This window comes from Chaetodon auriga, chromosome 8 (assembly GCF_051107435.1).
Source record: "Chaetodon auriga isolate fChaAug3 chromosome 8, fChaAug3.hap1, whole genome shotgun sequence".
NCBI classification, from domain to species: domain Eukaryota; kingdom Metazoa; phylum Chordata; class Actinopteri; order Chaetodontiformes; family Chaetodontidae; genus Chaetodon; species Chaetodon auriga.
The window spans coordinates 11,447,007-11,463,764 of NC_135081.1; the positions used below are offsets into that span (position 1 = coordinate 11,447,007).

General features: G+C 43.8%; 2 protein-coding genes across 6 annotated transcripts in view; one reads left to right on the forward strand and one right to left on the reverse strand.

Annotated features, from left to right (window-relative positions):
- The window catches only part of dnah5 (dynein, axonemal, heavy chain 5), an 85,395-nt gene extending 72,703 nt beyond the window's left edge, over positions 1–12,692 (forward strand). For all 4 annotated transcript variants that reach the window (XM_076738283.1, XM_076738284.1, XM_076738286.1 and 1 more), the window contains 10 exons: positions 277–426; positions 1,203–1,448; positions 1,531–1,750; positions 3,329–3,534; positions 4,054–4,257; positions 6,456–6,671; positions 7,779–7,991; positions 8,894–9,046; positions 10,274–10,505; positions 11,631–12,692. In XM_076738283.1, coding sequence (XP_076594398.1) covers positions 277–426; positions 1,203–1,448; positions 1,531–1,750; positions 3,329–3,534; positions 4,054–4,257; positions 6,456–6,671; positions 7,779–7,991; positions 8,894–9,046; positions 10,274–10,505; positions 11,631–11,782 — 1,992 coding nt within the window. In that variant the 3' untranslated portion in view covers positions 11,783–12,692. The remainder of the gene's footprint in view (positions 1–276; positions 427–1,202; positions 1,449–1,530; positions 1,751–3,328; positions 3,535–4,053; positions 4,258–6,455; positions 6,672–7,778; positions 7,992–8,893; positions 9,047–10,273; positions 10,506–11,630) is intronic.
- A 101-nt stretch (positions 12,693–12,793) lies between these two features.
- Positions 12,794–16,758, reverse strand: part of adcy2a (adenylate cyclase 2a) — a 52,019-nt gene continuing 48,054 nt past the window's right edge. For both annotated transcript variants that reach the window (XR_013077514.1, XM_076738287.1), the window contains exons 24-25: positions 15,325–15,449; positions 12,794–14,216 (exon numbers count right to left, since the gene is read on the reverse strand). Coding sequence is in view for 1 of the 2 variants with exons in the window: in XM_076738287.1 (XP_076594402.1) it covers positions 14,064–14,216; positions 15,325–15,449 (278 nt within the window). In the remaining variant the exon portion in view is untranslated. The remainder of the gene's footprint in view (positions 14,217–15,324; positions 15,450–16,758) is intronic.

The following is a 16,758-nucleotide window of genomic DNA, read 5'->3' on the forward strand; positions in this document are numbered from 1 at the left end:
GGAAACAGCAAATACAAAACTATGGGATTCCTTTGATCTGTGCTTTTTTTATTTTGCTCTTTTTGCTTTTTGTTTGGCTTGTGAAAGATTGAATTCTGGTGCTGCTTTGACCATCAGTGTGTTTGCGCACATCTAAATATGTTTGCCTGCATTATGCATCAAATTTAGTTTTCTACGTCTTCTTCTCCCATCCAGATTTGATGTAATGGGAAGCAATGAATCATTTTTATGTGTGTGTGTTCCTGAGTCAGAGCTGTTTATACACATTTCTTTCAGATAAGTCGTAATGAGAAACAGTGGAAGTCTTGGTTTGATAAGGAGGCTCCGGAGGAGGAGGTGGTCCCAAACTCCTACGACCAGGCTCTGGACTGTTTCAGACGCCTTCTCCTCATACGCTGCTGGTGTCCCGACAGGACCATCGCGCAGGTTAGATAAGACACGTCTGTGTGTGTGGTTACGGTGTCCGGACGAAGGATCTGGTGGCTCAAAATCATACCTTGGTTTCACTTTAATAATGAACAGCAGTGTACGTTCCATAACCATGGCTGCTAGGTTGCATCATAATGCATTGCAACAGCATGACGCAGTCTCGCTCTTACATAACCTTAAATTCAAATGAATGAATTAACTTTAAAGAAATACAGCAGAGTAGCCTAAAGCAGCATACTCTTAATTAATTGATGGGTTCGGCCTGGAAAAGAGCTGCTGGTTTACCTCAAAAATGCACTTGTACTAATGAGACTCGGTTCAGTGAAAGAAAAACAGAGAGAGAGGGTAAGAGTCTAAAAATCTCTTAATCTACAGTCGTATCTCTCTTGGCCAAGTCGTTCCTTGAAGGGAAAAGTGGAATACATTTAGTCAAACGGCTTTCTCTCTGAAGCTCGCTGAGCCTGAATACCTACAGTGGCTAATGGACAGTCACTTCTTACTGATGGGTAGTTTTTTGGTCCACTGCAGATGAGCCCGCAGTGGAATTTATTTTGTTGTGCTGACAAACAGTCCAGCAGTTGTCCTTGTCTGACCTCCGGCTGCAGTCTTTACTGTTGACTGAAAAGAGCTCTCAGTTCCCAGCCTTCCACAAGCAGATTTATTCCAGTTCTTTTCTGAATGAAGTCTGTTCCCCTTGTGTTTTAACGTGGTGCATTATGAAACAGTAAACAAGCATCTCGACTTTGCCTCATTTCTTTCCGTTTCTCCTCTAGGCCCGGAAATACATAATGGACGCAATGGGGGAGAAGTACACCGAAGGGGTGATTCTAGACTTGGAGAAGACATGGGAGGAGTCAGACCCACGAATGCCTCTAATCTGCTTCCTGTCGATGGGCTCGGATCCCACCGACTCCATCATCGCGCTGGGAAAGAGGCTCAAGTTTGAGACCCGATATGTCTCCATGGGACAAGGACAAGAGGTCCACGCCCGCAAGCTTCTGCAGCAGACCATGGCTAATGTGAGTCAGGGTTACTGCTACCTTAGCATCACTTTTTAAAATGTATTTTTAAGAGACACTCACAAAGACCTCTTGTCCCCAGGGTGGCTGGGCTTTACTCCAGAACTGCCACCTGGGTCTGGACTTCATGGATGAGCTTATGGACACGGTGACCGAGACAGACTTTGTCCACGACAGCTTCCGCCTTTGGATGACCACAGAGGTCCACAGACACTTCCCCATCACCCTTCTGCAGATGTCAATCAAGTTCACCAATGAACCACCGCAGGGTCTTAAGGCGGGGCTGAAGAGGACCTATGGAGGTAGGGCCAGTGTGCTTCAGTTTAGTTCAGACTTAAAGTCAAACATTATTAACCAAAAGTCCAGAATTCTCAACCTGTCATTTTACTGAGCAAAGTGAAAGTGGCGAGGCTGTTCTGAGGAATAAAGATGCACCCTGTCCTGAATCAATGCAATGCTCCAGTCCAGTCAATGCCAGACATAAATATGGCAGAAATAAAGCAAAATGTCAACAGATTGATCTTTAGTTTGTCATAACAGGAGGATTAGACACGTGTGTGTGGGCTGTTTGATTGAGAGAAGAAAGAACCCAATGATGAGCATGTAGAACGGGGTGTCTTATTGTTTTGGTTGTGTACATGTGTAAACAACTCATTTGTGGATGCACACACATAGCCACTCTCTCTCTCTCTCTCTCTCACACACACACACACACGCGTGCATAAAGACCTTCAATAAGTCACATAATCAATGACTAAAGGGATGTGTATGTAGCCTCGGGTAGAGGGAGCAGGAGAAAAGATGATAAACAACCTTTTGCAGCTTAATTCAGTTCATTTTACACCCAAGTACCGAACGCCTGTAAGGGTCATGAAATTTTTAACAAGTTGAAACACGTAGTTTGTGTTTTCATTCAAGCCTTAAAGAGGGAAAAAGAGAAAAATATTTAATATGTATAAACCAGCTGTCTTTGCCTGGCTCATATGGAATTTGTGAGGTTCCTTAAGGGCAACTGGGAGTCTGGGAACACATTTATCTTCAGCTCTTGAATCCTAGCTGTAGTTAAATGTTGCATGTCTTTATCAGATTACCAGAAATCACACTTATTGTGGGCAGTGCATTCGTAATATTAAACTCAGTTTTCAGGCAGTGTTGAATTTCCCTGTATTCCTTCGAAGCAGTGCTTTTTTTTTTTCTCTTCCACGGTTGCATGTTACAATCCCCAAATGATATAAAGCTGAACCACCAAGATTTACAAGAAACCAGGCCGCACACATGAGACTGCCTATTAGATGGATATAGCAAAGATATTTTTCCAAATGTCATTATTTCACTTTCAGCTGCAGCTTTAACTCACTTCACTGCACTGTTCTTCTCCTGAGTCTGGCCTAATTTCCCAAACTTCATTAGAGCTAAGCAGTGCCCTTTGAGGTATTGCCTTGTCAGAGATTTCCTGATAGAGAATTGCCACTCTGCATTTTGCCAAGTTAAAAGTATGCAGCCGTAGATGTGTGTCATACCTGGAGTTAAAGAAAATAGCTTAATTTTTACATTTTTAAATCAAGTCTTAAAAAACTGATCCACTCAGCAATTATGTATAACATCTGTTCCTTCAGATTAAAAGTCCCCAGCTAGAGCTTTTTAGTCATATATTTATTTCTTTTTTTTGTCTTTGAAAGGCGGTTTTGCACTGGAGTTTGTTCCTAATGTTTTAATGCCTTCCAAGTCTGCTACAGTAGAAGGGAGAAGCTTTCTGTAGCTGGAAGACTTTGGATCACAGCTCCAAACGTTCACCTGAAAAGCTGATTTTCTGCAGATTTTACTCTTAGCCTCCTGTTGAAGACGCCTGCCCATGTGTTCATCCATGTAACCCTCACCAGGTATAAACCAGGACCTTCTGGATGTCAGTAACATGGTGCAGTGGAAGCCAATGCTGTATGGAGTGGCATTTCTCCACAGCACAGTGCAGGAGAGGAGGAAGTACGGACCTCTGGGATGGAACATCCCCTACGAGTTCAACCAGGCCGACTTCAACGCCACCGTCCAGTTCGTTCAGAACCACCTCGATGACATGGACATTAAAAAGGTAGAGGTCACACGTCTGGAGTGCTCGTCTCTAAAAGCTACCAACAACAATCAGTTTGAAATAGCTCTGAGTGCAGGGTTTCAGGGTGGTAATAGTTTCAAATGCTGTGTGATAGGCTTTTACTGGTGGAATACATGTGCATCAGGTTGTGGTTGTTATCTCTTCATCAGCTTTCTTCTAACTCTCCAGCAGAACAAAATGTGTGCAGTCTTCAGATGTGTATATGATGAATAAATCATAGAATGTGCTAAATAAGCAAATAGTCTGATACACTGTAGTGTGCTGTATCATATTCAGGGAATATGCACAGAAAAGCATCAAAGATCCATGAATTTGCAAACAGAAATAACAACCACACTGATGAGAAAGTACCCTTTCAAGGCTGTTTCCAGTCTGCTCACAATACGCTGCACTCATCAAATGACACCTTCATCAACTCAAAGGTTTTGCTCAAGAACTGTAACCACTCTGCACATTTAATCTGCTGTCATTTTGTTTGACTATTTCAAACCTCCGTAGGGCGTGTCATGGAACACAGTGCGATACATGATCGGAGAGATTCAATACGGAGGCCGCGTGACTGACGACTATGACAAGCGGCTCCTCAACACCTTTGCCAAGGTGTGGTTCAGTGAGGACATGTTTGGGCCCGCCTTCAACTTCTACAAAGGCTACAGCATCCCGAAATGCTCCAATGTTGACCAGTATCTGACATACATTCAGGTGAGTCACCTCCAGATGTGCGACAGTTGACAGTTGCGCACGCTCATATCTGGCTTCTGCGGCACATGCGGACGCGTGGCTGCAGAAATGTCAGTCTCTGATAACGGCTGCTGTCTTGAGGATTTCATGTATGTTTGCACATTTATGCCCTATCTTTCTATATTTGTTAAAATTCTCCACTTGTCATGTGATGTTGTTTTTTTCTGCGCTGTCAGCTTCCAGTGACATCACGAACAGTGAAAAGAGCAACACTGACTAGACGAGGTTTCTGCAGGACACTGACGCGCTGCGCTCTTGTCACATCCAGACACGGGCTGCCATGTGTGATTTTTTTTTTTTTTTTAGAGAAAACGCACGCATGCTCATTTTATTACAGATTATGTATGATTTATTAGTGTGCTTGTGTGCTTAACTGGTGGGTTTGTGTGTGTGATGTGTGCGCCTGTGCGTGTGTATGTCTAGAGGCAGTTCCTGAGCTAGTTTCATTAAAGCTAGTTTCATTATGATGGATGCTCAGGGCTGCCAGGCTCAGCAAGCTTATTCCTCTGCACCGCCTCTCAAATAGAGAATGACAAACACAGCCCTGGAGAACACACACACACACACACGCACACACACACACACACACACACACACACACACACACACACACACACACACAAACAAACAGAGGCAAAGCATTCAAACACACACACTCTGTGTACACACAAATGTTCACACTTTCTCTACATAGACAGGCAACAGAACACCGTGTGTGTGTGTGTGTGTGTGTGTGTGTGTGTGTGTGTGTGTGTGTGTGTGTGTGTGTGAGTGAGTGTGTGTGTGCGTGCGTCCACACGTCTGTGTATTTAAATTCAATGCAGACCGACAGGGACAAAGCTAGAATTCCCCAGGAGGAAATAAATGACCACAGTGAGGGACAAAGGATACTGAGTCCAGCACCCAGTGTGACTCTCTCTTCATCACCTCCCACTTTTCTCAGAGTATTAGCCTCTCTCTCCTAACGTTTCAGCCAAGGAGAAATAAAAGTGCGTTTTTGCGAAAATGTGCTAACATAGAAAGGATTAAACACTATGTTCATGTTCTAATTGCAGTTTCACGCCATGACACCACTCTTGATGCGTTAAGAGCGATTGAAGGTTTCCCTGAACATGTTGGATCTATCTTTGCTTTTGGCTTACGTGACGTTACTGATCATAATAGAGCTTTGCGCAGCCATTGCAAAAGTACGTTTGTTTGAATTTGGCAGGTTTATAAGAAACCTCGTTAGTCACACTGCAGTAACAGATGGTCACCAACTGCAAGATGCAGCACAGTTTCAACTCTGCACCTTTTGAGAGGACGACTTTCAACATCAGCCACTTTTAAAAGTCAAATATCCTTATTAGATTACCTTTGGCCCTGATTTTTATGCAAAACTTAGATTTTACCCCAATTAAAATGTCATTACTGACAGCCGTATAACCCCGATTAGGTCAGCAGTCGTAAAATATCAGTGAGCCCGTTTGTATGCTTTGCATTCAGGTTTTCTTTTTCCACAGATTCCTTTAAGGAACATGATCTTGTGAAGAAATATTATACTTGAACATTGTTGTGTTATTCATCCTACAAGACCAGCTGGAAAATTTGTATTGACTGCTACAGAGTTCCATATCAGAGAGGACAGGGTGACGACGTGAACTCCTTTTCTTTATGAAGAAAAACTACATCATATCAGATTGTTTGCGTAGAGATGGGAGCTCAGTTCCCATCAGCAGCACCTTTGGCTGATTTCGTCACTGCTCTAGCAATCCATGCTAGTTTGCGGGACGCGTGCCCCATTGAACCAGGAGGGATGTCATGAATCTCCCACGTGTTACACCCACATGGTGAAGCTCTGCACTGGAGGGTGAAAAGCAGCGGCTGCTGACACTGTGTGTATCAGAGAGACACTTGGCTGTCTGCACTCTACCCTGACCAACAGAGCCTTCGCAATGACAAAAGCTGCAGTGTAGGAGAAGAGGTATTCAAAATGAGCAGAAAACACACAAGGCAGCACATATGACTGTTTGACCCATAAGCTCTGTCAGCCTGTTTCTGCCTGCTCAGTTTGAGGTGGTTAGCTCCTCCATGGGGGCACCAGGGCCCTCTCACAGCACTGTCTTCAGGAATACTCTGTGAACCAGTGACCTCTGGCTCAATAGCTGTTTCTTTTACAGGGTCTGCCTGCCTATGACACGCCAGAGGTATTCGGTCTCCACCCAAACGCAGACATCACCTACCAGAGTAAACTGGCGAAGGACGTGCTGGACACCATCCTCAGTATTCAGCCTAAAGACAGCTCGTCGGGCGGAGGGGAAACCAGAGAGGCTGTGGTGTCCAGACTGGCTGACGACATGCTGGAGAAACTGCCTCCTGACTACGTACCTTTTGAAGTAAGCCTGCGTGTATGTGTGTATGTGTGCGTGCACGCACCGTTAACAGCCCGAGGTGAGTGAAGCAACATGTGCAGTGTTTCCCTGCTCACCATGTGTGTTGGCGAGGTGATGGAGGGCTGTGTGAGCGCGTTTGAGACGGTGACAGACGGAGAGAAAAGAAGACCAGAAATAGAAGAGGGGTGTGAATGTAGCAGGATCTCGCTCACTTTGTTTTATTTTGGGTTTTGTCTCCTTTCTCGTCACTTAAGAGGCAGTGGGGTGAGAATGTGACTTTTCTGAGGCGAAGGCGCAAAGCTTATCATGGAGAGCTTGTCACTGCCTGTCACACCCTGTGTCTATCACCTTCACTTCCATCTATCTGCCTGTCTGTCCGTCTGTCTGTGCAGCATATGAAGGAAATACAAAGAAGATAACCCCCCAGAAATTGGTTAAAATGATGGATAATTGTACTGATATTGTCTGTGTGTGATTCTTTGTGTATTTCTTTCCAGTGTTACTTCCTGTCACTTGTGTTGGGTTGTGTTGTTGTGTCCAAAAGAATAATAATAAGAAGAATAAACTTTATTTATAGAGTACTTTTCTTAACAATGTTACAAAGTGCTTTTCAAAATAAAATACAAATAAAACCAGGCAGATGAAATGATAAAAAAAGATCAGGGACACAGAGAAATAAAGATAATAAACTGAATAAAAGTGAAAAAGATCAAATAGGAATGAAAACACAAAGAAACCCAGCTTTCACAAAAGAAAGAGAAAAGGTGGAAGGGAAATACAGAAATGATTTTCTGTGTGTTACAAGAGGTCATATCTCTTAAAACCTCACATCCTGCACTCACTTACCTGAAGCATGTGAACAGATTGTATGTATTATCTGACTTCTGCAAGTTTCAAATCAAACAAATTCTTATTTTAAGAGGGTTACAGTGGAGGGATGCTGAGCTGTAGTGAGTCCAGGGACATTTCCAGCTCCTGAGCATGTCTTTCCGTAGCTACATTACAAGTCTGTGTGTGTGTGTAAATGTATTTTCACTGGACACATTATCAATTCTTCAGCAGGTTCATTCAAGTTTCATGTTCTGATTGGATTTAATGAAATGCAACCAGGTGAGAGAGCGCCTGCAGAAGATGGGTCCTTTCCAGCCCATGAACATCTTCCTGCGTCAGGAGATCGATCGCATGCAGAGGGTCATAGTCCTGGTCCGAAACACCTTGACGGACCTCAAGCTGGCCATCGACGGAACCATCATCATGAGCGAGAATCTGCGGGACGCCCTGGACTGCATGTACGACGCGCGCATCCCTGCACGCTGGAAGAAGGTCGGTGGAGAGAAAAGACTTTTAAACTGAACTCAGTGCACACTGAAACTCCTCAGAGCGGTTCACTGTGGTCATTTTGTTCATCTTTTGTCGGCAATTAAATTTGTTTTTCTGCTTTCTAGAACAGCGAAATGAGCCTTCCTAGTAGTCAAATGTTAATTCTGCTGAAAGCTATCAGCGCCCATTGCTTTCAGTAAAGAATGCTAACAAGCCACGTCAGGCAGCCTCGAGCTTCAAATGAATCTCAGATGTCTTTTTTAAAAAACTGCTCAGGTATAATGTCTCTAATGTTATTCATCGTCCTCGAGTAAATCACACATGTACTTCTCTGTTTCCGATCAGATGTTTCTTGCTAGCTAAAAGGGAGCTTGTCATAATCAGTCTTGTTTAGCCCTCCCTGATGCTTCTGACCTTTTTATTTATGTGCTTTATTTCTAAATCTTATCCACGGCGCACAAATCCATTTCCGTGACGGATGGAAACGTGTCTTTGTCAAACAAATTTAGATGACAAAATTGCTGCAATATTATTATTGAGAGAGGGAGCAGGAGGAAGCAGCAAAGGATCACGACTTCCTGTATCTTGTGTTGGAATCACTCTGTTGGCATTCCAGCCGTGCTCTCACAAACATTACATCATTAGAATAATTTTGACTTGAATGGCTTCCTGGCTGGGATTCAGAGTATTTCTACCTGCGGTGCAATCTGCTTTTGGCCCTGGTGCCTCCACTCTTCTGTGTTTTCCATTGTTCTGGGTTCTTTCTTTTTCTCTTGGCACGCAATGATTCGCAATCCCTTTTTTCACGTCTCCCTGCGGTCTTCTCCTCTGATCCGTCTGCCTGACAGCTTTTTGTGTTTCGTTGTAATGTTTTGTTCGTGTTGCTGTTTGTCTTTGTTTTCCAGGCGTCGTGGGCTTCCAGCACCCTGGGGTTCTGGTTCACGGAGCTGCTTGAGCGGAACCGGCAGTTCCAGGCTTGGATCTTTGAAGGGCAGCCCAACTGCTTCTGGATGACAGGCTTCTTCAACCCGCAGGGCTTCCTGACAGCCATGAGACAGGTACACACGGCATCAGGCTACCTACCTGCTTACCCACCGCCAGGGAGGACACCAGATGGCATGCAGAGGGACGAGCAGGCACACGGCCACATTCACTCACACATACACACACATGCACACACACTTACATGGTGGCAGGCAGGCAAGTGCACACACATTTCATTTCAGATTTATATATAATATAAATGGGATGTAATCTGAAAGTTTAACCCTACTTGATCCAGATCTGAAGTCCTGCTGATAGGGCTCATTATTCTTTCTCATAATTATCTGGATTATGAAATGTGGGCAGACTTTGCTCGTATTAAGACACCTACAACATCTATTTCACAGTAATGTGTCGGCGTTTTTGGTATTTGTTACTGCCTTGCAGTTTGAATGAATAAATCTAGAGGGTACTTTCTTTACTTGTTAATCTGGTTGTCAGCAGAATATCGCCAAAGCTTTCCAATTCCACTGGGGTCTGTGAATCACTGAAGCTTTTTAAGTGAATTTGGCGGTGACGTCTGGTTATTGTATAGAGTAACGATGAAAATGGCCTGAGATGCAGCCGCGAGGGTCGAGGTGTGTGTTCAGTGAACAAATCCATTTTCTTTGCAATTTAAGTCGTAGTAGGAAGAGGAAATAATTTAGCTTTGGTGTCAGGTGTGCACATCTGACTGCCTTCTAGTTTTATTTATAGCCCTGTTGCATACTCAGAGAAGGGGAAATATTGTGGGTGCAGATGTGAGTATTTCACTAAGCAGGGAGCTGTTGGATATATGTATCATCTTTTTCTCTCACTGAGCATGCACTGTCACGAGCACACCACAGTTTCTGTTGGACCAGTGGCATCGCATCACATGCGTCTGTCCTTGTCATTTGTCATCAGTCCGTATCTGTTCAATTTGACCCAATAAGGCTTTTGTTTGTTTTTTTTTCCTCTTTCAAAATGAGGACAAAATGAGTGAAGGAATACAATACTCACGGTTCATTATTTATTGTGCACTCTGCTCTTTTCGGTCATATTGGATTTATTTTCTTCCTGTTGGCACAGTATCTCTCAAAACAATGATGTGGATGGAGTGCACTTCCCTGCCCTACACAGCGCTTTTGTTTTTAATGTACCTCCGTTGCGGCAATGTTATCAAAATTGATTATTTGTCCTGAAACGATTGCCAAATGTAATACTCCGTCACACTGCCCACGTCACTGCCTAAACCTTCAGATTTGTCCCCACACTTGTAGGAGATCACTCGGGCCAACAAGGGCTGGGCCCTGGACCGCATGGTGCTGTGCAACGAGGTGACCAGGTGGATGAAGGACGACATCACCCAGTCCCCCGCAGAGGGAGTATACGTCTACGGCCTCTACCTGGAGGGAGCCGGCTGGGACCGCCGCAGCTGCAAACTCATCGACTCCAAGCCCAAAGTCCTCTTTGAGATGATGCCCGTGATAAGGATGTACGCTGAGAACAACGGTGAGATTTCCTGTTTGACATTCATCAGATGGAGGGAAGCTTCCCGAGGTTTTCATTCATTCATTCGTTCATTCATTCAAAAAAAATCAACAAAATGGATTTTGATGATGTGTCTGAATTGTTAACTCTAATCTGACAATGCAAATACTTTAATCCAGTCTTTTCCCACCAGGATCAGTCTTTCCACTCTTTGTCGATCCCAGTCTCAATCTTCTCTCCTCAACATTTGCATCCCCCGCCGTCACTCAGAACGGATGGGTGTAACATTTAAATGTCAAGCAGACCAAGTGCTGTTTATTTTGTCTGGGAATAGATTACCAGCAGTATGTGGCAGACTGTTTGCTCGGGATAAGACCAGACTCTCTTCAGGCAGGCAGCAGAGAGACTCGCCCCAGTGGACGCCTGCGAGCAAGGCTGCCTGGGAAATGAATTAATGATCCGATGATACGCGTAATGCGGTTTGTTAACACCATGTCCCCTCCCAGCTCTTCCCACAAGAAGGCTGCCTGCTGCGTTTGAGTGTGTGTGTCAGTGCAAAGGAGACTGGTGCTGGAGACAAGTGGTTGCCAAAGCATCTATGAGTATGTGTGACATGCATATGTGTGTATGTACATCGGAGTCCAGAAAACCCCTCTACGTAATTGTGCCTCCCTTCAACGAGATTAGTCCCATCTCTGTGTGCTGTCTGAAGACCGACTCGATAAGAGCTGTTTATTCGCTCATGAAAAGGATTGTGGGTTTTTGTGCTGATGGCGAGGCTGTTGAAAAACACTCAAGTAGCACTCCAGCATGTGGCCACTGACAGGCGAACAACGAACCAGCTACCAAGCCTCAAAACCACAGCAGTCAGGTGGCGCTGAGGGAGTAGTGAGGACATAAACACATGTTCTTTGCCTGATTTGAACCGACTTCGGCTTCATAAAAACAGATGTTTTGTTGAACTCAGCTGGGCGTCCCTGTGGTGTCTGCACACTGATTTAAATATTTCATGGATTTTAAATAATTCTAAGTTTAAAGCTGTTTAATTATAACCTTGATTGAGAAAGAATTTCGCCAGCTGTTGCTCTATTTTCCATCAGTTTTCAGCCTGCATCAAGTGACACTTCTTGCCTCTCTGTGTCGCAGGTGTGAAGGATTCCCGCCTCTACTCGTGCCCGGTCTACAAGAAGCCAGTTAGGACCGACATGAATTACATCGCAGCTGTAGACCTGAAGACTTCACATCCTCCAGAATATTGGATCCTACGAGGTGTGGCGCTCCTCTGTGACGTCAAATGAGGAACACACATCTGGTAGGAGGTTAGCTATAATTAACATCCCATCAGTCTCATGCGGTGTCCTAGAGAATGCAGGATAAACAGCTGTTACCATGACTACCGCTTGCTTTTTTTTTCCCCCTCTCTGACCACAACATGGGGAATTGTGTGAGAGCAGGGACACCAGTGGTGAAACATCCAGCTGCAGACAATGGGACAAAGCCTCTGGAGACATCACTCTGTCGCTCATTTGAAAATTTTGGCTAGAACCGTGTAGAAGCTTGAAGGAGCGGAACAGCAGACCCTCTCAGTCACTCCTGCACTGTAATCTAGTTTAAAGTGACAGAACGACAATTTGTCACACTGCTGTGCAGCAAATGTCAAGAGCTGAGGTCAAGTAATGTATTTAGTTCAGTCAACACAAGCTGGCAAGAGGAATCACCACGTTTGGAACATCATGTCTTTGCTCTGTTGTGCTTGAGGTCAAATGAGGCAAAGACAGCTGAGGAGTAATTACAAACTTGGGTTTTCAGCTAGCTGAGGCTGCAGCGTTTGACGTGTAAAACCTACCGTAACAGAAATGGTAGGTTAGACATAGATCAGCACAATTCATTTCTGAAATGTTTTTTTTTTTTTTAAACAATTATGTCACACAGTTAAGAGCATAAAAACTTTCTATTCACACTGAAGTAGTTTGTTTGTAATCATCTTGAGTGTCCTCCCCTGGCTGGATCAATTCGTAGCTTTAGTCTCCTCAGATGGAAACCGCAGAGTGAAGCAGACAGGACTCAAACTGTGCTGCTTCACTGGCTCGACTTCAGCCCTCATCATGTAGACATGTTTTATCTGTCCATCTGCTCACTAAGGGCATTACCTCATCTCAAGCACCATATGCACCACGCTGTAGAGGCAGACACACATTGAACCAAAGACTAACCTAGCTGGGATCAATATCAACTTATTCGATTGCTGTTACCGCCTGCAGGCGCATTCTCATCATCCTGCTGTCATTTGAAAGAATAAGAACACTCAGTACAAGTGAAATACATAGAAATTTTAATGAAGTTTTTACAAAAAACAATGGCATTAAAACATCAAAACACTTTTTTGGTAGTATTTTCTTTTGTTACAAAACCACCGTACCATACACACTCTAAAGCTACCCTGTACACGGATCAGGCTCTGGTTTCCCAAATTAAAATCTTAGCACCACAATCATCTTAATCCTTTTGTAATCCAGTAGTTTTTCCTCAAACCTGACTTTTAAATCTGTATGGATCAGGTCTGATCCTCTCAGTCTCAGCATCTAATATCTGATTTTCCATTTTCAGCACGCGATGTCAAATCAGACCCACGCCATAAAGAGTTTCAATATTTCTGGTTTTGTCGAAGCAGTCAATGAAGACAAGATGATTACAGTGCAAAGATAGTTTGTGGGAAACCTTTTCCTGCATGAATATCACAATATATTCATATTTTTTATGCTTTCCCTTGAATGGATCGCCTGTAAAATACATCCAAGACTTCGTGCTTCTAACAAGGTTGATGGAGTTATGTACACATCTGTGTGTCTCCTTGTTAGCTGGCTGTGTTTTTTTTTAGAAAGGACCAGCTTCTCCTTTTGCGACAGTGGTCATGCAGTCTTCCCTTGGAACCTGCGTCCTTTGCTTTCATTTTAATATCAGATTTTCCATCTGTGGCCTTTTGTCTCGCTTTGGAAAAGTCAGATGCACACAGACTTCACCAGCATGTCTGTTTTGTATTACCGTTGTTCACTCTGTAATTCTTGTCTATTGGATGCTCTTCAAGAAGATGTAAAAATTGTTGCCACTCCTTGTTTTTCTACTTCCTCCTGCACATGACATCCAAATGTACTGTGTCCTGTAAAGTGAACAGAATATAAATGCTGTTGGTTGAAATAGAGGCTTTTATGGCAAAGTGACTGCCACCAACCTCCCAGAACATAGTCAGAATGCTAATTTGGACCATTTCAGATTCTTCTCTCTGACTGAACATGTGCCACTGTGGCTTTCCTGGATCCAACATTCAAATTACAATACACTGTATTTCAGGGGTTATTGCCTACTTGCTGTACATGCTACACTTACAATTACATAAGTGACAAAATGTATACTACAGCTGTGGCATAGGTAACTTGCGATGCAACATTAAAATCTGATCGATTCCTTCATGCCTCACACTTTGTTTCTGTTACAACAGGACTGAGAAAGTCAAATCTGCTCCATTTGGGATGAAGGTCTGCTCTTTGTGCCTGTGTGCGTTCAGCTTATTGTGAACCAGTCTTACGGCATTACATTCCCTTGGGACAGTGAGCGGGTCATCTCTGTGTGCACAAAGTAGGTCTTGAGCTCTCCTTTGCCCTTGACGTTGATGATGCCTCTACAAGAGCACATGTAGCCCAGAGTCAGAAGGATGCGACTCGTCTCCTCGGTCACCTACAGGGGGAACCAGATGGGTAACGTCTATTTCGCTCTTACACGAGTGAATGAAATTCCTGCCGGCAAAAATATTCAGCTCTGCAAAGGAATACATTTCCAGCAGCTGACATCATAAGCAGCAAATTCTTGCATTGTTGGCGTACTTCTCTGCATCTCCAGACCTTGACTGACAGGATTTAAGTTGAATATAAATTCTAAAACCTAACCTTTAGATTAATTTCACACAAGGCTGCAGAAAACGTGTGCCTAGTCGAGCTGCAGTCAGTGGTGCCTCCACTGTATTGTCTCATCCTACCACTAAAGATTGTAGGAGATGAAGGGCACATCAATCATCACAGCTGGTGCATAACATTCAGTTTGTAAATTAGAAACCGTAAACAGTTCAGAGTACTGCAGCTTCCAATATTAGGAAACATCAGCAAGATTAAGACATGTTGGGAAATATGTGTGCTGCCTCGGAATAACTCTGCATATCTTAAAAGATCAACAGGCAATCTTGGAAGGCAATTGAAGGCAGATGGCTCTATCAAACGTGTACAGGCTGTGAAGTGTAATCCAGCCCTATGACGACTCAACGATTCCCACAGCCACTTGCCACGCAGGTAAAAAACCATTAGATCTAATCAGCGCTCAGGCAGGGTGCGTGCGTAAGATTTAGAGATGCCACATGACGTTCAGGTGATGTGATGTCCTCGCTGTCATGAACAGCGGGGGGAGAGGGGAGAAGGAGTTGTATCTTTGAAACATCTGTGCTGACATTTAAAATCTCGACATGCAAAAATGGAGCAGCGCTGCCGCTTTGAAAGAAACAGTCAACTTCAAACACAATGTGATGTTTGCCAGAGAACGGGAGCTGCTCTGTTCCTGAATGCATCACAGAAAATGGTCGAGGCTGTATTTTTTTTGTTATTTTCAACAAATCCCATGGAAAAAACAAACAAAACCAACAATGTCTCTGCCTGTCTCTGCTCTGCTGCCCTGTTTGTGGCTCTCAGCCCATTCATTCCTTCTGAAGATGTAAATCTTTGCATCACAAAAACAGTTTTAGCTTTGGCACAGAGGAAAACATCATATCAGGCTTTGGGAAACAAAAAGTATTGATTACCTGTATTTTTCCTAAGACTCCAGTGCTGTCCATCCTGCTGGCTACATTCACTGTGTTCCCCCAGATATCATACTGTGGTTTCTGGGCTCCAATGACTCCCGCTATCACTGGGCCATGGTTAATACCTGACAAAGGACACCAAGTAACCAGTGAACATTTCAGCTGATTCTGCACCATCTTTACTCAGATTCTTGTTTTTTAGTCTGAATGGGAAATGACAGTAAGCAGGACACAGTCGTGCACATTAAACATTTCAAATGACAGTAAGGGGAATACTGAATTACATTATATTTCTTTTAAATATGGTTTAGCTACATCAGGGAACTGCAAGCACATCGTAAAAAAATGTTCACTTGTTTTCATTTCTGATGTCATACTCGAACACTTTTGTTCAAAATGTATTCAAATCAATTTTTGATACCACTGATTAATTATTGAGTGCAGCTCCAAAAGGCCTGCCGTAAGAGACGTGCTGCTCTCAGAATAAACAAAGCTTTACACAGGATTTCATCAGAACATGTGATGAAGTGGAAGCTAAATGCGGCTGATCTCGATCCCCAGCACCTCTCCCCGCCTCCTCTGGAGCTTTTCACAGCACTGAGATGACACCGGGCCTCTCTTCAGGCTTCTGAGTCAATTTCCAGATTGCTGGCAATTGCAATCTACACAAGTGTGCGCGCACAGGCACACAGCCACTGGCTTTGTCCAGTCCCAGTGGGCGAGGACTTGTATCCCTCTCTGATAGAGCGTTTTAGGCCCGTCTGGAAGCAGCAGGGATGTACAGTCGCACACGCGCACACTGCTGAGTTAATGGAGCATCCCATGCTGCGATCTACACAGACAGGTTGAAGGTATTGAACTCTGACTCTCACCACACACAGGGAGCTGCGACCTGCCGCCTTCTTTCCTCTTCACTTCTGCCTACTCTTAAGTCAGTCTCTCTGCTGTTGTGTTGCCATGGCTGTACCTATGTCTTCCTACAAGTATGAGTTTTATTTTCTTACTTAGACAAGTACACATCTCTCTGTTTCTGTCAAGATAATGAAATTACGCCCACAGCATACTGCTGTTATGAAACCAGAAGGAAAAAAAACATTGGATACATAACAGCTACATGTCAGCAGAGCATACAATCTACATTCAAGCTCATTTCCTTTAAATGAACCCTGTTTTCCTGTGTATACCAAAACTCTATTTGTTGATTCAGGATAATAAAGTATGACTTCTGCCAATACAAGTCTGCAAAGGTTGCAACTCTCACCCAAGGCCAGTGATATTGTTATTCTCTCATATTTCACCTTATTAATCTACTGCATTTTGATGTGTGTCGGACGGCGACGACACTCCCTGATGATGAATTCTGTTACATTTGAAGCCGAACAACAGCTTCTACTGGCTAAAGTAAAGACTTAACTTCCTCCTTTGCTTTTTTTT